The sequence below is a fragment of the Rhagoletis pomonella genome, unplaced genomic scaffold (assembly GCF_013731165.1).
Source record: "Rhagoletis pomonella isolate Grant_MI unplaced genomic scaffold, Rhpom_1.0 Rhpom_scaffold_00007, whole genome shotgun sequence".
Classification (NCBI taxonomy): Eukaryota; Metazoa; Arthropoda; class Insecta; order Diptera; family Tephritidae; genus Rhagoletis; species Rhagoletis pomonella.
Window position 1 is genome coordinate 53,962,743 of NW_023458561.1, and position 17,025 is coordinate 53,979,767.

At 36.0% G+C, this 17,025-nt stretch overlaps 3 protein-coding genes across 4 annotated transcripts in view; 1 reads left to right on the forward strand and 2 right to left on the reverse strand.

Annotated features, from left to right (window-relative positions):
• LOC118743075 (pre-mRNA-processing-splicing factor 8) lies at positions 1 to 7,825 on the forward strand (the record flags this gene model as incomplete). The annotated part of the gene is given in 11 exon segments (XM_036475564.1): positions 1 to 170; positions 303 to 529; positions 610 to 1,434; positions 1,500 to 1,692; positions 2,652 to 3,225; positions 3,294 to 3,444; positions 3,510 to 3,686; positions 3,762 to 4,053; positions 4,123 to 5,738; positions 6,171 to 6,902; positions 6,971 to 7,825. Coding segments are annotated over 11 exon segments (5,554 nt in total), but the record flags the coding sequence as incomplete, so codon positions are not given.
• A 1,664-nt stretch (positions 7,826 to 9,489) lies between these two features.
• Positions 9,490 to 12,455, reverse strand: LOC118743081 (dynein light chain 4, axonemal). The gene is made up of 3 exons (XM_036475572.1): positions 11,113 to 12,455; positions 10,890 to 10,973; positions 9,490 to 9,887 (listed from the first exon to the last, which is right to left on the reverse strand). The coding sequence occupies exons 1-3, from the start codon at positions 11,182 to 11,184 to the stop codon at positions 9,723 to 9,725; spliced, it is 321 nt and encodes a 106-aa protein (XP_036331465.1). The 5' UTR covers positions 11,185 to 12,455; the 3' UTR covers positions 9,490 to 9,722.
• Positions 12,456 to 12,553: 98 nt separating this feature from the next.
• Positions 12,554 to 17,025, reverse strand: part of LOC118743079 (small RNA 2'-O-methyltransferase) — a 27,075-nt gene continuing 22,603 nt past the window's right edge. The window contains exons 1-3 of one of the 2 annotated variants that reach the window (XM_036475569.1): positions 15,668 to 15,816; positions 15,323 to 15,492; positions 12,554 to 15,271 (exon numbers count right to left, since the gene is read on the reverse strand). In XM_036475569.1, the coding sequence (XP_036331462.1) occupies positions 14,437 to 15,271; positions 15,323 to 15,492; positions 15,668 to 15,670 (1,008 nt within the window). In that variant the 5' untranslated portion in view covers positions 15,671 to 15,816 and the 3' untranslated portion in view covers positions 12,554 to 14,436. Of the gene's footprint in view, positions 15,272 to 15,322; positions 15,493 to 15,667; positions 15,817 to 17,025 lie in introns of those variants that run through there. The other variant, XM_036475568.1, reaches the window with a different exon arrangement.

The following is a 17,025-nucleotide window of genomic DNA, read 5'->3' on the forward strand; positions in this document are numbered from 1 at the left end:
TCTGGACTGGGTGGAAGCTGGCTTGCAAGTTTGCCGACAGGGCTATAACATGCTTAATTTACTGATTCATCGTAAAAATCTTAACTACTTACATCTGGATTACAATTTCAATTTGAAGCCGGTTAAAACATTGACGACTAAGGAGCGAAAAAAGTCACGTTTCGGCAATGGTTGGTTTTTAAGCGCATATTTTAGTGTTTAATATTTTAACATTAGGAATTTGTTTACCTTGAAATTTTTAAATACGGTTCCGTTATTCTTTCTGTAAAGTTAAATGTAATTTTTCATAATATATTTTATAGCGTTCCATTTGTGCCGTGAAATTCTGCGGCTAACCAAGCTTATCATCGATTCGCACGTTCAATATCGTCTTAATAATGTTGACGCTTTTCAGCTGGCGGATGGACTGCAATACATTTTTGCGCATGTCGGTCAGCTAACTGGCATGTATCGTTACAAGTACAAGTTAATGCGACAGATACGCATGTGCAAAGATTTGAAACATCTAATATATTATCGCTTCAACACGGTGAGCAAATTTTTTTATAATAGTACACTTTTTGAACATACAAAATTAATAAACTATATCTGATTTGCTTGCCACCCTAGGGACCTGTGGGTAAGGGTCCTGGGTGTGGTTTTTGGGCGCCAGGTTGGCGTGTTTGGTTATTCTTCATGCGCGGTATAACTCCTTTGTTAGAACGCTGGCTGGGCAATTTGTTATCTCGACAATTTGAGGGTCGCCACTCCAAGGGCGTTGCCAAAACTGTTACAAAACAACGTGTAGAGTCACATTTTGATCTAGAGTTGCGTGCTTCTGTCATGCACGATATCGTTGATATGATGCCCGAAGGTATTAAACAAAATAAGGCACGTACAATATTGCAACACTTATCGGAAGCGTGGCGTTGTTGGAAGGCGAATATACCATGGAAAGTACCTGGGCTGCCTATACCCATAGAGAATATGATTTTGCGCTATGTTAAGATGAAGGCCGACTGGTGGACTAACACCGCGCACTACAATCGAGAACGTATACGTCGTGGCGCTACAGTCGATAAAACTGTTTGTAAAAAGAATTTAGGTCGGTTAACACGTCTTTATTTGAAAGCTGAGCAGGAGCGTCAGCATAATTATCTAAAAGATGGTCCATACATATCACCCGAAGAGGCTGTAGCCATTTACACGACAACGGTGCATTGGCTGGAGTCACGGCGCTTCGGCCCGATTCCATTCCCACCACTTTCCTATAAACACGATACTAAACTACTGATTTTGGCATTAGAACGTCTGAAGGAAGCCTACAGCGTTAAATCGCGTTTAAATCAGAGTCAACGCGAAGAATTGGGTCTCATTGAGCAGGCTTACGATAATCCACATGAAGCGTTGTCGCGTATAAAACGTCACTTGCTAACACAGCGTGCGTTCAAGGAGGTATTGAAGCAACATACATATAAACGGAACGGTTCTCAAAAGTCAGTTTTTATATTCATTTTTAGGTTGGTATTGAGTTTATGGACTTGTATAGTCATTTAATACCAGTGTATGATGTTGAACCGCTTGAGAAAATAACGGATGCCTATTTGGATCAATATTTGTGGTATGAGGCAGACAAACGTCGCCTCTTTCCGCCATGGATTAAACCGAGTGACACTGAGCCACCACCATTATTGGCATATAAGTGGTGCCAAGGTAAGTTGAAAGTACACTGAATTGTTATAATGCAATGGATAATATACATACATTGTGGGTATATGTAGGCGTGCGTGTGTGTGATTTGTAGCAAAGTGATTTGCGTTTGAAATCCCCTTGTTGCAAACCTCACGCATGCGCGTTTCTACTATTCAACGTTTTATAATAATGGTGGTTTATTGAGCACAAAATATCCATTATTTTTTAAACAGTGTTAATAAAACGAAATGTTTCGTGAACGGTCGGGTTTTTTCCGAAAATTTTTGTGATTTTTTCGGGATCTCTTTGTAATTTTTCCGGGTCTTTCGGGATTTTTTGTGTTTTGTTTTTCGACCATTTGAAATTTTTCACGATTTTTCGGAACACTTGCCGTATTTGTTTTTCAGCATTTCTCAAGTTTTATTTTTGCAGACTTTTGGAAAATTTAGTTGCCTTTCAAGATTTTTTCGGGAACTTTCGGAATTTTGGGGAATTTTCAGGTTCGAAATTGGAGTGTTTTCGGTGTCATTGAGGAGTTTTTATTATTTTTTCGGATTGCTGGTGTTTTTTGTGTGTTTCGGGTACTTCGACATTTTTTATTCGAAAATTCCAGGTTTCATCGTGTTTTGTATCACGACCCTTTTGAAATTTTAACGGACTTTTCGGGGATTTTATTACGTAGCGTATTGTTTTATTTTTTGCGATCTTTGGGATTTTTTGGGTTTTGAGGACTTTATTTTTTCTGGGGTATCTTATCGGGGAAGTTTCTTCGTGTTGATTTTCGAAACGCAATGCATATGTGTGCGGTTAAAATTTAAACTATTCATCCTGTGTATACAAATATTTGCACAACGAGCAATACCATAATAACGGTTATTTACCGATTACTGTTAATAAGTGAACCACTGCTGGTTACCTAATTTAATAAGCGTGATTAAGTGAATAATATTTGTCATATTTTATCAATTTCCGTGCCAAAGGCATCAACAATCTACAGGATGTTTGGGACGTAGGCGAGGGCGAATGCAACGTTTTGCTGGAATCACGATTCGAAAAACTTTATGAAAAGATTGATTTAACACTTCTCAATCGTTTGCTACGTCTTATTGTGGATCATAATATTGCGGATTACATGACAGCTAAGAATAACGTCGTCATTAACTACAAGGACATGAACCACACCAACAGTTATGGCATTATAAGAGGTCTACAGTTCTCTTCGTTTATAACGCAGTACTATGGATTGGTTTTGGATTTGTTAGTGCTTGGGCTGCATCGCGCCAGTGAGATGGCTGGACCACCACAAATGCCTAACGACTTTTTGACGTTCCAGGATACAGTCACTGAAACAGCACATCCTATACGTTTATATTGCCGATATGTGGATCGCATTCATTTGTTTTTCCGCTTTTCGGCGGAAGAGGCTCGTGATTTAATTCAGCGTTATCTCACCGAACATCCAGATCCAAATAATGAAAATATTGTTGGCTACAACAACAAAAAGTGTTGGCCCAGAGACGCGCGTATGCGATTGATGAAGCACGATGTCAACTTGTGAGTTTTTTGCCTTTGAAAATATTTGAAAACTAAAATTATATATTACTGTTTTTCCTCGTATTTAGGGGCCGCGCTGTTTTCTGGGATATTAAGAATCGATTACCACGCTCGGTTACAACAATTAACTGGGAGAATACTTTCGTTTCAGTCTACTCAAAAGATAATCCGAATCTATTATTTAATATGTGCGGTTTTGAATGCCGAATTCTACCAAAGGTAATAAAGCATTTTTCTTTTTAACATTATTCTATGTATGTATGTATAGCATTTGCTATTTTTAGTGTCGTACGCAAACTGAAGAATTTACACATCGTGATGGTGTTTGGAATTTACAAAATGAAGTCACAAAGGAGCGCACGGCTCAATGTTTTTTGCGTGTTGATGACGAATCGTTGGGACGTTTCCATAATCGTGTCCGCCAAATTCTTATGGCGTCTGGCTCAACAACGTTTACGAAGGTCAAGTGTTTGTGCACTTCTAAACCATTAGCCGTTGACTAAACTCATTCTTTGCCTTTTCGTTTCAACTTACAGATTGTGAATAAATGGAATACGGCGCTTATTGGTTTAATGACTTACTTCCGCGAAGCCGTAGTAAATACACAAGAATTACTGGATTTACTTGTGAAGTGCGAAAACAAAATACAGACTCGTATCAAAATTGGTCTCAACTCTAAAATGCCCTCACGTTTCCCACCTGTGGTGTTCTACACGCCGAAAGAATTGGGTGGTTTGGGCATGTTGAGCATGGGTCACGTGCTTATTCCGCAATCCGATTTGCGTTGGTCTAAGCAAACTGATGTTGGTATTACACATTTCCGCTCAGGTATATTAAAGACTTAAAAAATTTTAAAATTTCAAAAAATAAAAAATATATATGTTCCATTGCCGGTAGGTATGTCGCATGACGAGGATCAATTGATTCCAAATTTATATCGTTATATTCAACCATGGGAGAGTGAATTCATTGATTCTCAGCGTGTTTGGGCCGAATATGCGCTGAAGCGTCAGGAGGCAAATGCTCAAAATCGCCGTCTAACATTGGAAGATCTCGAAGACAGTTGGGACCGTGGTATTCCACGTATAAACACACTCTTCCAAAAAGATCGTCATACACTGGCCTATGATAAGGGATGGCGCATACGCACGGAATTCAAACAATATCAAGTATTGAAACAAAACCCCTTCTGGTGGACGCATCAACGTCACGACGGTAAATTGTGGAATCTTAACAACTATCGTACGGACATGATACAGGCATTGGGTGGCGTTGAAGGTATTCTAGAGCATACACTCTTCAAGGGTACCTACTTCCCAACGTGGGAGGGTCTTTTCTGGGAGAAAGCATCTGGTTTTGAAGAGTCCATGAAGTACAAAAAATTGACAAATGCGCAGCGTTCCGGTTTAAATCAAATTCCTAACCGTCGTTTTACGCTATGGTGGTCACCAACTATAAATCGAGCTAATGTGTACGTTGGTTTCCAAGTACAACTCGACTTGACTGGTATTTTCATGCATGGCAAAATTCCCACCTTGAAAATTTCGTTGATTCAAATATTCCGTGCTCACTTGTGGCAAAAAATACACGAATCGATTGTTATGGATTTGTGTCAGGTATTCGATCAAGAATTGGACGCACTGGAAATCGAAACGGTTCAAAAAGAGACTATACATCCACGTAAATCGTATAAGATGAATTCATCTTGTGCTGATATATTGCTATTCCCTGCTTATAAATGGAATGTATCGCGACCATCTTTGCTGGCGGACACAAAAGACACAATGGACAATACAACAACACAAAAATACTGGTTAGATATACAGTTGCGTTGGGGCGATTACGATTCACACGATGTAGAACGTTATGCACGTGCGAAATTCCTTGACTACACCACAGACAACATGTCTATCTATCCCTCACCGACTGGTGTACTCATCGCCATAGACTTGGCATATAATTTACACTCGGCTTATGGCAACTGGTTCCCCGGCTGCAAGACGCTCATACAACAAGCTATGGCTAAAATTATGAAGGCTAATCCTGCGCTATATGTGTTGCGCGAACGTATACGAAAAGCGTTGCAACTATATTCTTCTGAACCAACTGAACCTTATCTGAGTTCACAAAATTATGGTGAATTGTTTTCGAATCAGATTATATGGTTTGTGGACGACACGAATGTATATCGTGTAACTATACATAAAACATTCGAAGGCAATCTGACAACGAAACCCATTAACGGCGCAATTTTCATATTTAATCCACGTACTGGTCAATTGTTCTTGAAAATCATTCATACGTCTGTATGGGCTGGTCAAAAACGTCTGGGTCAGTTGGCCAAATGGAAGACAGCGGAAGAAGTAGCGGCATTAATTCGATCCTTGCCCGTTGAAGAACAACCTAAACAGATCATCGTAACTCGTAAGGGTATGTTGGATCCATTGGAAGTGCATTTGTTAGATTTCCCAAATATTGTGATCAAAGGCTCTGAACTGCAACTGCCATTCCAGGTGAGTAAAGAAATGTATTCATAAAGAATTAATGTATGCACATTAGGGTGTAGCACTGCTGAAATTTCTAATATTCCAAGATCCCGCCAAAATATTTCGGCAAAATATTAAGATTTACGTGCGCTGAACCGATTTGAAAATACATCGATTTTCTCACCTCAGTTGATAAAAGAGTTTAAAGATTAAACGGATTGCATAAAAATGTTATAAACGGAATTAAAATAATGAGACTTTTGGAGGTATTTTCAAATCGGTTAATAAAAATTCTTGAAATCTTTTACACATTTTTTCCTGCCACTTGAGTCTTTTTTTTAAATTTAATTGGCATTAACTGTCGGTTTACATAGCGCCAGGTTAATTCTTCTTTTCAACTCTTATATATATTATATTTCCTTATTAGTTAACAACCTGTCACAATTCTTCCCAAAACAGGCTTGCCTTAAAGTTGAGAAATTCGGTGACTTAATTTTGAAAGCCACTGAACCACAAATGGTGCTGTTTAATCTCTATGATGATTGGCTGAAGACCATCTCTTCCTACACAGCATTCAGTCGATTGATTTTAATTTTGCGTGCACTACATGTGAATACCGAACGTACAAAAATCATATTGAAACCAGATAAGACAACCATAACTGAGGCTCATCACATCTGGCCAACACTCACCGACGAGGAGTGGATAAAGGTTGAAGTACAGCTTAAAGATTTGATTTTGGCCGATTACGGCAAGAAGAATAACGTGAATGTGGCCTCACTTACGCAATCTGAAATACGTGATATTATTTTGGGCATGGAAATTAGTGCACCATCGGCGCAACGTCAACAAATTGCTGAAATTGAAAAGCAGACGAAGGAGCAAAATCAATTGACGGCAACGACGACGCGTACAACGAACAAACATGGCGATGAAATTATTACCTCGACCACATCGAACTATGAAACTCAAACATTTAGCTCGAAAACAGAGTGGCGTGTGCGTGCTATATCTGCAACAAATCTACATCTGCGTACGAATCACATTTATGTCAGTTCGGACGATATCAAAGAGACTGGGTACACCTATATATTACCGAAAAACATACTAAAGAAATTTGTAACGATTTCCGATTTGCGTGCACAAATTGCCGGATACCTGTATGGCGTGAGTCCACCTGATAATCCACAGGTAATTTCATAATCGGCTCATTGCTATGGAAATTTGCAAGCTTTTATTGTTTTTCTTTTTAATTGTAGGTTAAAGAAATCCGTTGCATTGTTATGCCTCCACAATGGGGCACACATCAGACTATAAACCTGCCCAACACTCTTCCCACACATCAGTATCTGAAAGATATGGAGCCACTCGGTTGGATACATACACAGCCGAATGAGTTGCCACAACTGTCGCCGCAAGATATCACCACACACGCAAAAATTATGCAAGAAAATGCAACGTGGGATGGTGAAAAGACCATAGTTATAACCTGTTCTTTTACGCCTGGCTCGTGTTCGCTGACTGCTTACAAGTTAACGCCATCCGGTTTTGAGTGGGGCTCTAAGAATACAGATAAAGGTAATAATCCTAAAGGTTACTTACCATCACACTACGAGCGCGTCCAGATGCTGCTGTCGAATAAATTCCTCGGCTTCTTTATGGTGCCATCACAGGGCAGTTGGAATTACAACTTTATGGGTGTGCGGCACGATGCAAGTATGAAGTATGAGCTGCAATTGTCGAATCCTAAGGAATTCTATCACGAAATACATCGACCTTCACACTTTTTATTATTTTCCAATTTGGAAGATGCTGGCGACGGGTCGGGTGCCGATCGTGAGGATGTGTTTGCGTAGTTTGACAAACACTCAGCAGAAATATGTTTAATCTTTTTCGTATTTTTATGTAACTTGATTTTAGTTAACTTCATATGTATGTATATTGTAAAAGAAATTCAACCATCGTAAATTGAAATATGGCGATCGAGCTGTGTAGACTTCATTAAGATCATAGTTATAGCAATTTGTTTGAAACAGAAAACGTTAATATTTTCAGACTTACAAATTTAAAACGGACTACAGACAACAAATAAATTAATAATTTACAAACCAAAATCGCTGTGTTAAATTCGATTTTTTGGGATAGGGTAAGGTTGTCGTTGTCTACTGAATAGTCAACGCTTAGGTCGAAAAACCATAGCCCAACTTCGTTCTGGCTATTGCAGCAGGCTTAAACCATACCTGAGCAGAATAAACGAGGATGCGACCGGTGCAGAATAAACGAGGATGTGTGTGTGAGGATGAACCGACCCGAGCGGGGTGTAGTTGCCGCTACAACAACAACAACATTCTGCAAACTTTTATTAAGTTTAGGTACAGAGAGTTTTTGGCAACAAGTAATTTTTAAGCAGAAAACAAAACCGACTTCAATTCTCATATAAACATTTTAGATTATCGTTAATTTCTTCATGATCCGATGATCGGTTTTAAAGCAAATTAATATGGGACCACCTGTGAGGTAACATCTTTCATTAAAAAAAAAAAAAAAAAATCGGTATAACCTTTCTCTTTTTTGTGAAACCGGTTACATATATATGTATGTATACATGGAAATCTCCATGCCAAATTGCTACTGCGATTAAATATTGGTCTCTAAAATTTTTATTTTTGATTCGGAAATATTTTCGCCCATATCAATATTATAAAGCAAGCAAAAACAATTCATTAGAAACAACCCATGTTTACTGCTCTTGCAAATTTGAAGTTGCTAAAAATTCCGTTAATTTTTGATTTAAAAAATGTCGAATATACTTGGTATGGAAAAAATAAGTAAAGCCGTCAACAAAAAAATTGCCAAAAATCAACAGTAAGTCCCAGATTATTCAAATTTTCACTTTATTGCTCTAAAATTTATTAAGCTACAAAACTACATACCAAAAATTTTTCTTAATATGCTTATTAAAAATTTAGAAATTTTGTAGTATTTTCATAATTTTTGCACAAAGTCTGAAATTCGAATTTATATGGTATTTGTGAAGTAAACAGTTGTGAAGTATAGCACTTTCCTAAAAAGATACTAAACATTAAAGAAACTAAAGAAAAACAGCCAAAACTTGCTCGCGTTGTGAAACGTTTGTTGTACTCAAACTAAACACTAGGTAATGTCGCTATTTTCTGCAGTGTACTGGATATGGGTCATAAGTGTAGTATAATCAATCATTATTGATGTAACAAGTCAGCTACTTTTTGATTTCCACCGCTTAATTTTTGTGTACAAAATTTTTTAGCCGTCCATCTTCAACTAAAATATAAAAATAAATATTTGGGAATTTCAGATTTTGCTAAGCTAAGCTGTTTGGCCGAGCTTTTGTTCCAAGTTGCGATGTGGCGTCTTGCTGCTAGCACACACTGTTTTATGCCACCCCAGTGCCAAATGGTTTTTTATGGGAATATTTTCCATGGCAGGAATATACCGCAGCCTTGCCATTTCCAGCCAAGAGGCGAGGGCTATTAGAAAAAAATCTGCGAGTGGTAGTACGTCCCTCTAATCGCTCAACTACTTATAGATATATACATATATATGTACATACACATATATACATAAAGTTGGAAGATAAAGTAATATTAATAATAATAATTAATAATATTTATTTATAATTTATTTGTTATTTATAATTTATAATATATCTTTTGTATAAAAAATATTTACATTAATAGTTAGTATTCTTTCTAAATTTTAGTTTAATAATATTTGCAAGGGTTTTTTTTTTCTTTATTTGATACAATTTAGGTACGCGGGCTTGTAAACCATTTGTTTCCGTAATCTACTACATATAATTAAAACACTTTCGCTACATGTTCCCTAAATAGTTGGTGACTGACTCTCGTTCTGCATCTGTTTGTTTTTTATATATCTATTTTTCACTACGGTTATTGTGCCGTTTGTTTTGCGTATTGCTATTTCTATGTTGCAAACGATGGAAAGCTACTAAAGTGTGTGTCGGTATATCTATTATGAGCATTTCCATAGCAAAATGGCCAAGTTACCACCGAAGAAAAGATACAAAATATTTTTCGTTTCGTATGATACCTCGAATCCAAAACCTTCGCCAACGACAACATGCCAGTAGATGCCAAATTTTTTATCCATTGTCTCTTTAATAACGCGTGCAGCTTGCTGTTGGAATAAGTAGAAGAAAAAAATTACGTAAAAAAGTGTCTTGAAGATGGAAATCATTAGTATCTATATACATATCGAGCATAAGAAAAAAAACAAAATCAGGCCGATTCTGAATAGAAACTCCCTGGGAGTTTTCTCCCTTTTCCGTTTCCCCCTACCCTGAATAAAAATTCCCTGAGGATTTTTTACATTAAATGGCTTAGTTGAGCTGTCAAAAAAGTTCCCAACAGCTCTTTAAGTTCGAATTTCCTCCTCCCGAATTTTCGGGGAAAATACCACTCCTTGAGAGTTAATTATTGGAGGATTTTTCTCGGAAGAAACAAATTCCCGGAGAACAAACTCCCCGAAAGTATTTAGAATTGGGCCGAATATGTTGAAATCAGGACAGCGGCTATGATTTTCAGTGAAACATCATATAGTTTTTATATTCAGGTAAAATTTTTTTGGTTATAAAGGTTTTCTTAAGAACAAACGTGTCGCCCTCGGCAACAAATTTATTGACGGTAACATCGCTAACGTATCGATTTCTTATTACGGGTCACTCTAAAACGTCCGCCGAAGGCAACTCACTCGCCTTGTCGAGTCGTTTTCGTATTACCCGAACGAGTCGTTTTTTCTCGCTTCATTATTGCCACAGGCGATATTTGAACAATAATTATTTCCCTCGCTATGGCGCTCCCTATGTTTTTCGATCCTAGCTTTGGCTTAAATTAGATGCTTTTGGAGAGTGCTGTTGACACGAAATTCATCAGTTTGGGAATTTTTGATAACATTTTCCTAAAATGACATGTATGTAAGAAATGATGTTGTCCATTTCTCACTACGGCAATAAATCGGCGAGTCGCCAATTTGTTGCCATTGACGATTGTTGCCTATTTTGCATCTCTGGCATCGTGGGATCCTATCTACTGATTCAGTGACGAAATATGGTTATATAAACACACTCTCTTAGGCATTAGTAATTTTTATTGACATTAAGATTTACATTAATTTACATACCTCGTAATTGCTGGAATATTTTTCGCAAGCAGTAATGCTCATTTCGATTGCTTCGGAGCGCATTTCTTCGTTCATATCAGAATGCTGAAAATATCGTATATTATCGTATTTTAGTAATATGTATTATGTTCTCTTATTTATTTTTATAAGAAATTCTGATTATTTTCCAATTGTGCCGGCTGCTTTAACAAACAGACATATGTATGTACATATTCGTACGTACCTTGACAAGCGGATATGTGTGTACGATTTTCTTTTCCGACTCTTTTTCCGGATTTGCACCCTCATCAGCCATGACGATCAAGTTTATACAAACAAACGACAAACAAAAATTCGCAATTTCGACAGACCAAAGAACAAGCTTAACACCCAAGTTTGTTTTGAGAAGCGCACAAACAAAATACTATTTCAAATCTGTCTGTCCGTTTCAAGTGAAAGTCACTTTGAAATTATTCGAAAAATATTCGCATTCGAAAATCTAACAGAGGCGTCCAAAATATTGTATTAACTCGAATACCTGGTATATAAGAACTTATTGAATAGCCGATTTTCTTTGATTGTTCTAAATTTTTTAAAAATTGCTTGCATTGCGTTTATTATTGCCGCCACTTAATCCGCTTCCAGTTCATAAAGCCGACTGACTGACTGACTATTGTGATGCCTTTATTAAGAATTTATTGACTTTGTGGTGCTCTTTTTTTATACTACTATACTAGCCAAACTCCAATTATTTACACTTGCTAACTTCTCTTGCCGATATACTTTGTTGAGCTGCAGTGCGCATGCGTTAGTTCGCTCTTGTCCATTCTGCTAAATTTTACCATGAAGTAGGGTCGGCGGAACGTACTATCACACATTATAGTGCGCTTCAATTACACTACCACCCAATCTTCATTGCAGTGCTTCTTTCTTCCGGCTTGTCACAAGTTTTAAGGGAGGAAATTGTAATGATGAGGCGAAATAGTGATTTGCGAATTTATAGAGAAACAAGAAAAATATTAGATTTTGGGGGAAGCATCCCGCATTTGCTTGAGTCTGTTTACATAGGTTTATCTTTCTTTCGATTGTATTGTACGCCGAGAACGTTACATAAATTTGTATGTATGTATGTATGTATGTATATATGTAAAAGGAGTTTTAACGAGGATACAAAAGCACTCAACATTACAATGCCCCGATGATATGATGCTGCATTTTAAGATGGCCAATCTTTTTTTGGTTAATACATATGTACGTGTGCACGTATCAGTACCTTATTCTAACACTTGTTATTTCCAGAGTAAAAAATCAAAAACGTAATAAAGAATTAAGTTCTTTGTTTGAGATATTTTTTTTTCAAATCGTTGTTATTTATTGAAGACTAACTATTTTTTAAATTCTATGATTTTGAAAACAAAATATGTTATATAGAAACTCATTGATGTAATTCTGTTAAATTTTATGGATTTTAAAAGAAAATGTGTAAGTTAGGGACTTTGTATACGTTTTGACCATGGATTTGTACATTAGGGTTGGTCGAAAAAAATTTATTTTTCTTATATTCTTTTGCAATTGTGAAGGTTGTGTTTTTATAAGGTCAATTGAAAGCTTGAAAAATATTTTTCGTGAACAAACAAACAAGCGTTCATCATCTCCTGTGGCACACAGATAAAATTCATTCTTGGTACGAGTTCAGTTTTTTTGTTTTTATTAGACAGTAAAGCCGGGAACCCAAATCACATAGTCAATCATCTTTTGTGCCAGACCAGTAATTTAGGGTTACTCTTAAATTTATCTTTTTGCATCAAACATTTTAGTTATCTTAAAAATATAAGCAAATGAATGTGGTGACGTTAGCCAAGTGTATGTACGGTATCGGTCATATCGATAGCACGTCCATTTCAAAGTGATATGTTTGCCACTTATGTTTAATTATTTATTTGTAAGAATTTTCAATTAATATACCGTTCATCATTCTCTAACGAAACCCATATGTATAAGCCAAGGTTTAAAACTTTGTAATAGACTTCAAAAAAGTGCAAAAAATTTTCACCCAAATTTCAAAATTTTTTCTCAAAAGTGTTAGATTTTTTTAGTAAACACTTTTTTAGCCCATTCAATTTTAGTCGATAATATGCCAGTTTCAAGAAGCTAAAAATTGCCGTTGATTTTCAAATCTTTTTTTTTGTGGCATTTGCTTCCAAATAACGAATAAACACACTTCATTTGTATGTGGCAAAAACCCGCAGCACTTTAAGTATTAGACTAACGGCACTATTCTGTATCAGTGACAAATTCTTGTCACAGTTTTTCTTTACTGAAAAATATATAAAAAAGTTTAAAATTGTAAGTAAAAAATTTTTTTGTCACCCATACAAAATTAGGCTATAAAACTATGTACTCACTGTGCACTTTTTTGTGGTTTTCTACAAAGTTTTAAACTTCGGTTTATATGGATTTTATTAGAAATTGAACTGTATTTTAATTGAAAATTCCTAAAAATAAGACAATAAACATGACCGGCAAACAATATCACTTTGAAATGAGGGTCCTATTGAAATGATCGATACTGTATATTCTGTTAAAACTGAGTAAAAACGATGACAGTCCAATTTCAGAGAATTTGAAATAATTTGACTGGATTTTTGTTTATCGTATGGTCTATCCTTCCATATAACGCTACTTTTAAAAACTGCGAAATCTGTTTCACATAAATAAATACATATCTCAATTTCACTTTAACAACACTGCTTTTAGTTTATTTGCTTTTTTATATTATGCGAAACATGTATTGACTTGTACATACATATGTATGTATCTAAATATGTATATAGGTATGTATGTAATGTGCAAAAATGGTTTCCGTTTTCGAAATGACAATATAAAGTATATTACGCACTTATAACCAAGGCGTATTAAACGCCTTAGATCACACCTTGTGATTGACAACTCAGTGCGAGTCTCTTTTAAAGTACTATTATGTCAAAAAATATAAACAAACGAATCGAGATTGATACAATTTTTCCCAATTTGACATTAGAGGATGGTTCTTATGAAAGCAATTCTTAAATTTATTCACACTTTGTTCAATACCTTTAGCTTATAACTAAGATGTATGTATTTAATACAGCGTGATTGAGCTTGACATTGCTTTCATCCTATAATGGCAAATCGAAAAAAGTATGAATTTCGAATCGTTTGTTTATATTTTTTGACTTTAGAGACCTGCACTGAGTTGTAATTTATTTAATGCATCTTGCTTATAACCATTATCAAAACATTACAAGGAAAAACCATTGGCAGGCAGTGTGACGTTTGCAACAGTATAATTTTAAAATTCTCAAACTTCCACGCACATTCTCATTTTCAATTCAAACATTTGTGAACAATTTAGTTTTTTTATTTTAAATTTTATATGATTTTAAAATGCTTGCAAACGTCAGAAAAACATCAGGACCGACGAATTGAGAGGATGATATTACCTTGTAATGTTTTTATCATACTTATAACTATTATTTTTCCACTCTACCCTAACTAAACAAATCTGCTCATCATCCCTCCCTTTCATTTAATCCCAGTTTTCCTCAGAATCATAAGTGGCGTCATCTTTAGTATGTGAATATCCACCGCATGCTCCCAATTCATCATCATTTTCTGTCTCATCATCATTACAACCAACATCGTTCCACAAACCGTACTCGTCATCATAACAATCATCATAATGACGATAACTTAAATCATCTTCATCATATTCAGGCAATATGATGTAATCTCCTTTCACTTCAATATCGTTTTCTTTTAGAATAGCCAGTAATTCTTGCATTGAGGCGCCAAGAGTTTCAATAAAGTCTTTTAAAACTGTAAGGGGCACTTGATATACGCCTAGATCTCGATTAAAGTATCTATCTATACGACGGCAACGATCGATTTGATAGCGCGCCTCGTCCAAAATTTTTTGTTCCTTACTACGTTCATCGCGATTATATGGAAAATCAACTGCAAATATTTCTTTGTATTGTACATCAGCATCCGGATCACAATCCACTGGAACTTCGCTACTAAAGGGTTCAGTTAGGGAACGATCGAGCAAGTCATTGCGCGCAAAAATCGCAATTTGCGTGACGTATCCGATATCTTTTTTGTCAGGTGGCGCGTCGCCGACACCAATGAAAGCAACACTATAATTATGATACTTTTGGCAAATATTTAGTGCCCAATCCTTGAATTCGGTGCGTGTCCATTCGAATTTGTGGTCATCGTGTCGAAAACCATTTTCCAACAATGGTTCAAAAAGGACATTGAATTCAGAGTTTGGTGTAGAGAATATGGCAATTTTAGGTTGCATGAACCCAAATATATTTTTTGGTACGTTCTCCAATGTTTTGGGATATAAATGTTCAATTCTGTAGATTTATGAAGTTAAAGAATAATATTTTATATTAAAAAATCCTTACATTTCCAAAGCGATAACTGCGTCCACATTAAGCAATTGTTCCACCGACGCATCAATACTGCCTTTCAATAGTTCCACGCGTAAAGGACCTTCACGCTTTTTCAAATAATCGGATACAAGTGGTTCTGCTCTTAACTTATTACTTCTCAAAATATCTTCGTCAATATCAACCTGAAATTAATTAAAACAATAGGCAAACTGCTGAAAATATGATGCATTGGAAAAAGGGATTTTAAAACGTAAGATATTTATATTTTATGCCGTCGGCATAACGGTATTATGGAAAAATAAAACCTAAAATTAACCCTGAGCACCTCAGCATACTTTTTAAAACAGTTCTCCTCACCATGGGTAATTATTAACCATTGCATCCAACATTTTTAATCAAATATTTTTTATGTCTATCACAGTATCCAACGGATGTCATCCGCGCGGTTCTTACCCGAATCGCACTGTCATAACAAGCGAGTCGAAAGGATTAGATTCGTGCGAATGACATCCGTAGGATACATGCCTATTTATTTTACGAATTTAATCCTTCACACTCACTTGTTATGACAGAGCGAATTGGATTAGTTCCGCGCGGATGGCATCCGTCGGATACCGTAATAGGCAATTGTTAACTCTTCTTTAATAATTTACTATCAAAGCGAAATAAAAAAAGTCTTACCGGGTATTTTTATACCCGAGCGCACTTGTGCACAAGGGTATTATAACTTTGTTCGCATAACGGTTGTTTGTAACAGCCAAAACGAATCGAGATAGATATAGACAAATGTATACATAAATGCTCAGAATGATACGAGAAATCGATTAAGCCATGTCTGTCCGTCTGTCTATCCGTGCACACGATAACTCGAGAAAAAATTGAGATATGTCAATGAAATTTGGTAGGTAGGTTGCCCTTTATCCAAGGTAGGTTGGGATTAAAAATGGGCAAAATCGGACAATAACCATGCCCATCTCCCATGTAACGGTACTTTCGAAATATGGAAAAATTACGATATTTCCGTAAATACTGTATCAAAATTATTGAAAGTTGGTACGCGAAATAGAATTGTGGCATAAAATAAGACAGTTATGACGTTTTTCGAAAATGGGCGTGGCACCGCCCACTTACGATGAAATGCTGTATCTCTGTAGTCAAAATATTAATGATGTACTGAACTGTGTAGGTAAGTGCTTGTGTGCACAGAAAAGAGTTTAAAACTGATTTATAAATAGTACAATGTTTGCAGCAGAATGTCAAAACGGTGCAACAACTATTCACTTACAAGTTTTTACTAGTTTTGTGTTCAATAACTTGTTCTGCTAGTTTTCTCTTCTCAATTTTACGCTCTATTTTGCTTTTACGCTCTCGCTGCAATTTTTACTGGAGAAGTTACTATACCAACCTATTATTTTTCTGCACAGCACCCTGAATACGAATTAGGGATGCAACATCGCTCTTAAAAACATCGATGTTCCCACAACAAACATCGATGTTAAAAAACATCGGTTATAAAAACGATACATCGATGTTTTACCGATGTTTTAATTTCTCATTTACTACACGAAATAAAATGTAGCCTGAAATACTTTTTAAGCTCGAAAGAACTAGATTCACATATTCGCTACAAACCATAACTTTATACAAAACTTTGAAAAATTCAACACATTTTTATCTTAATTTTGAACTTTTTTATCTGAATTTTTAGAAAAAGC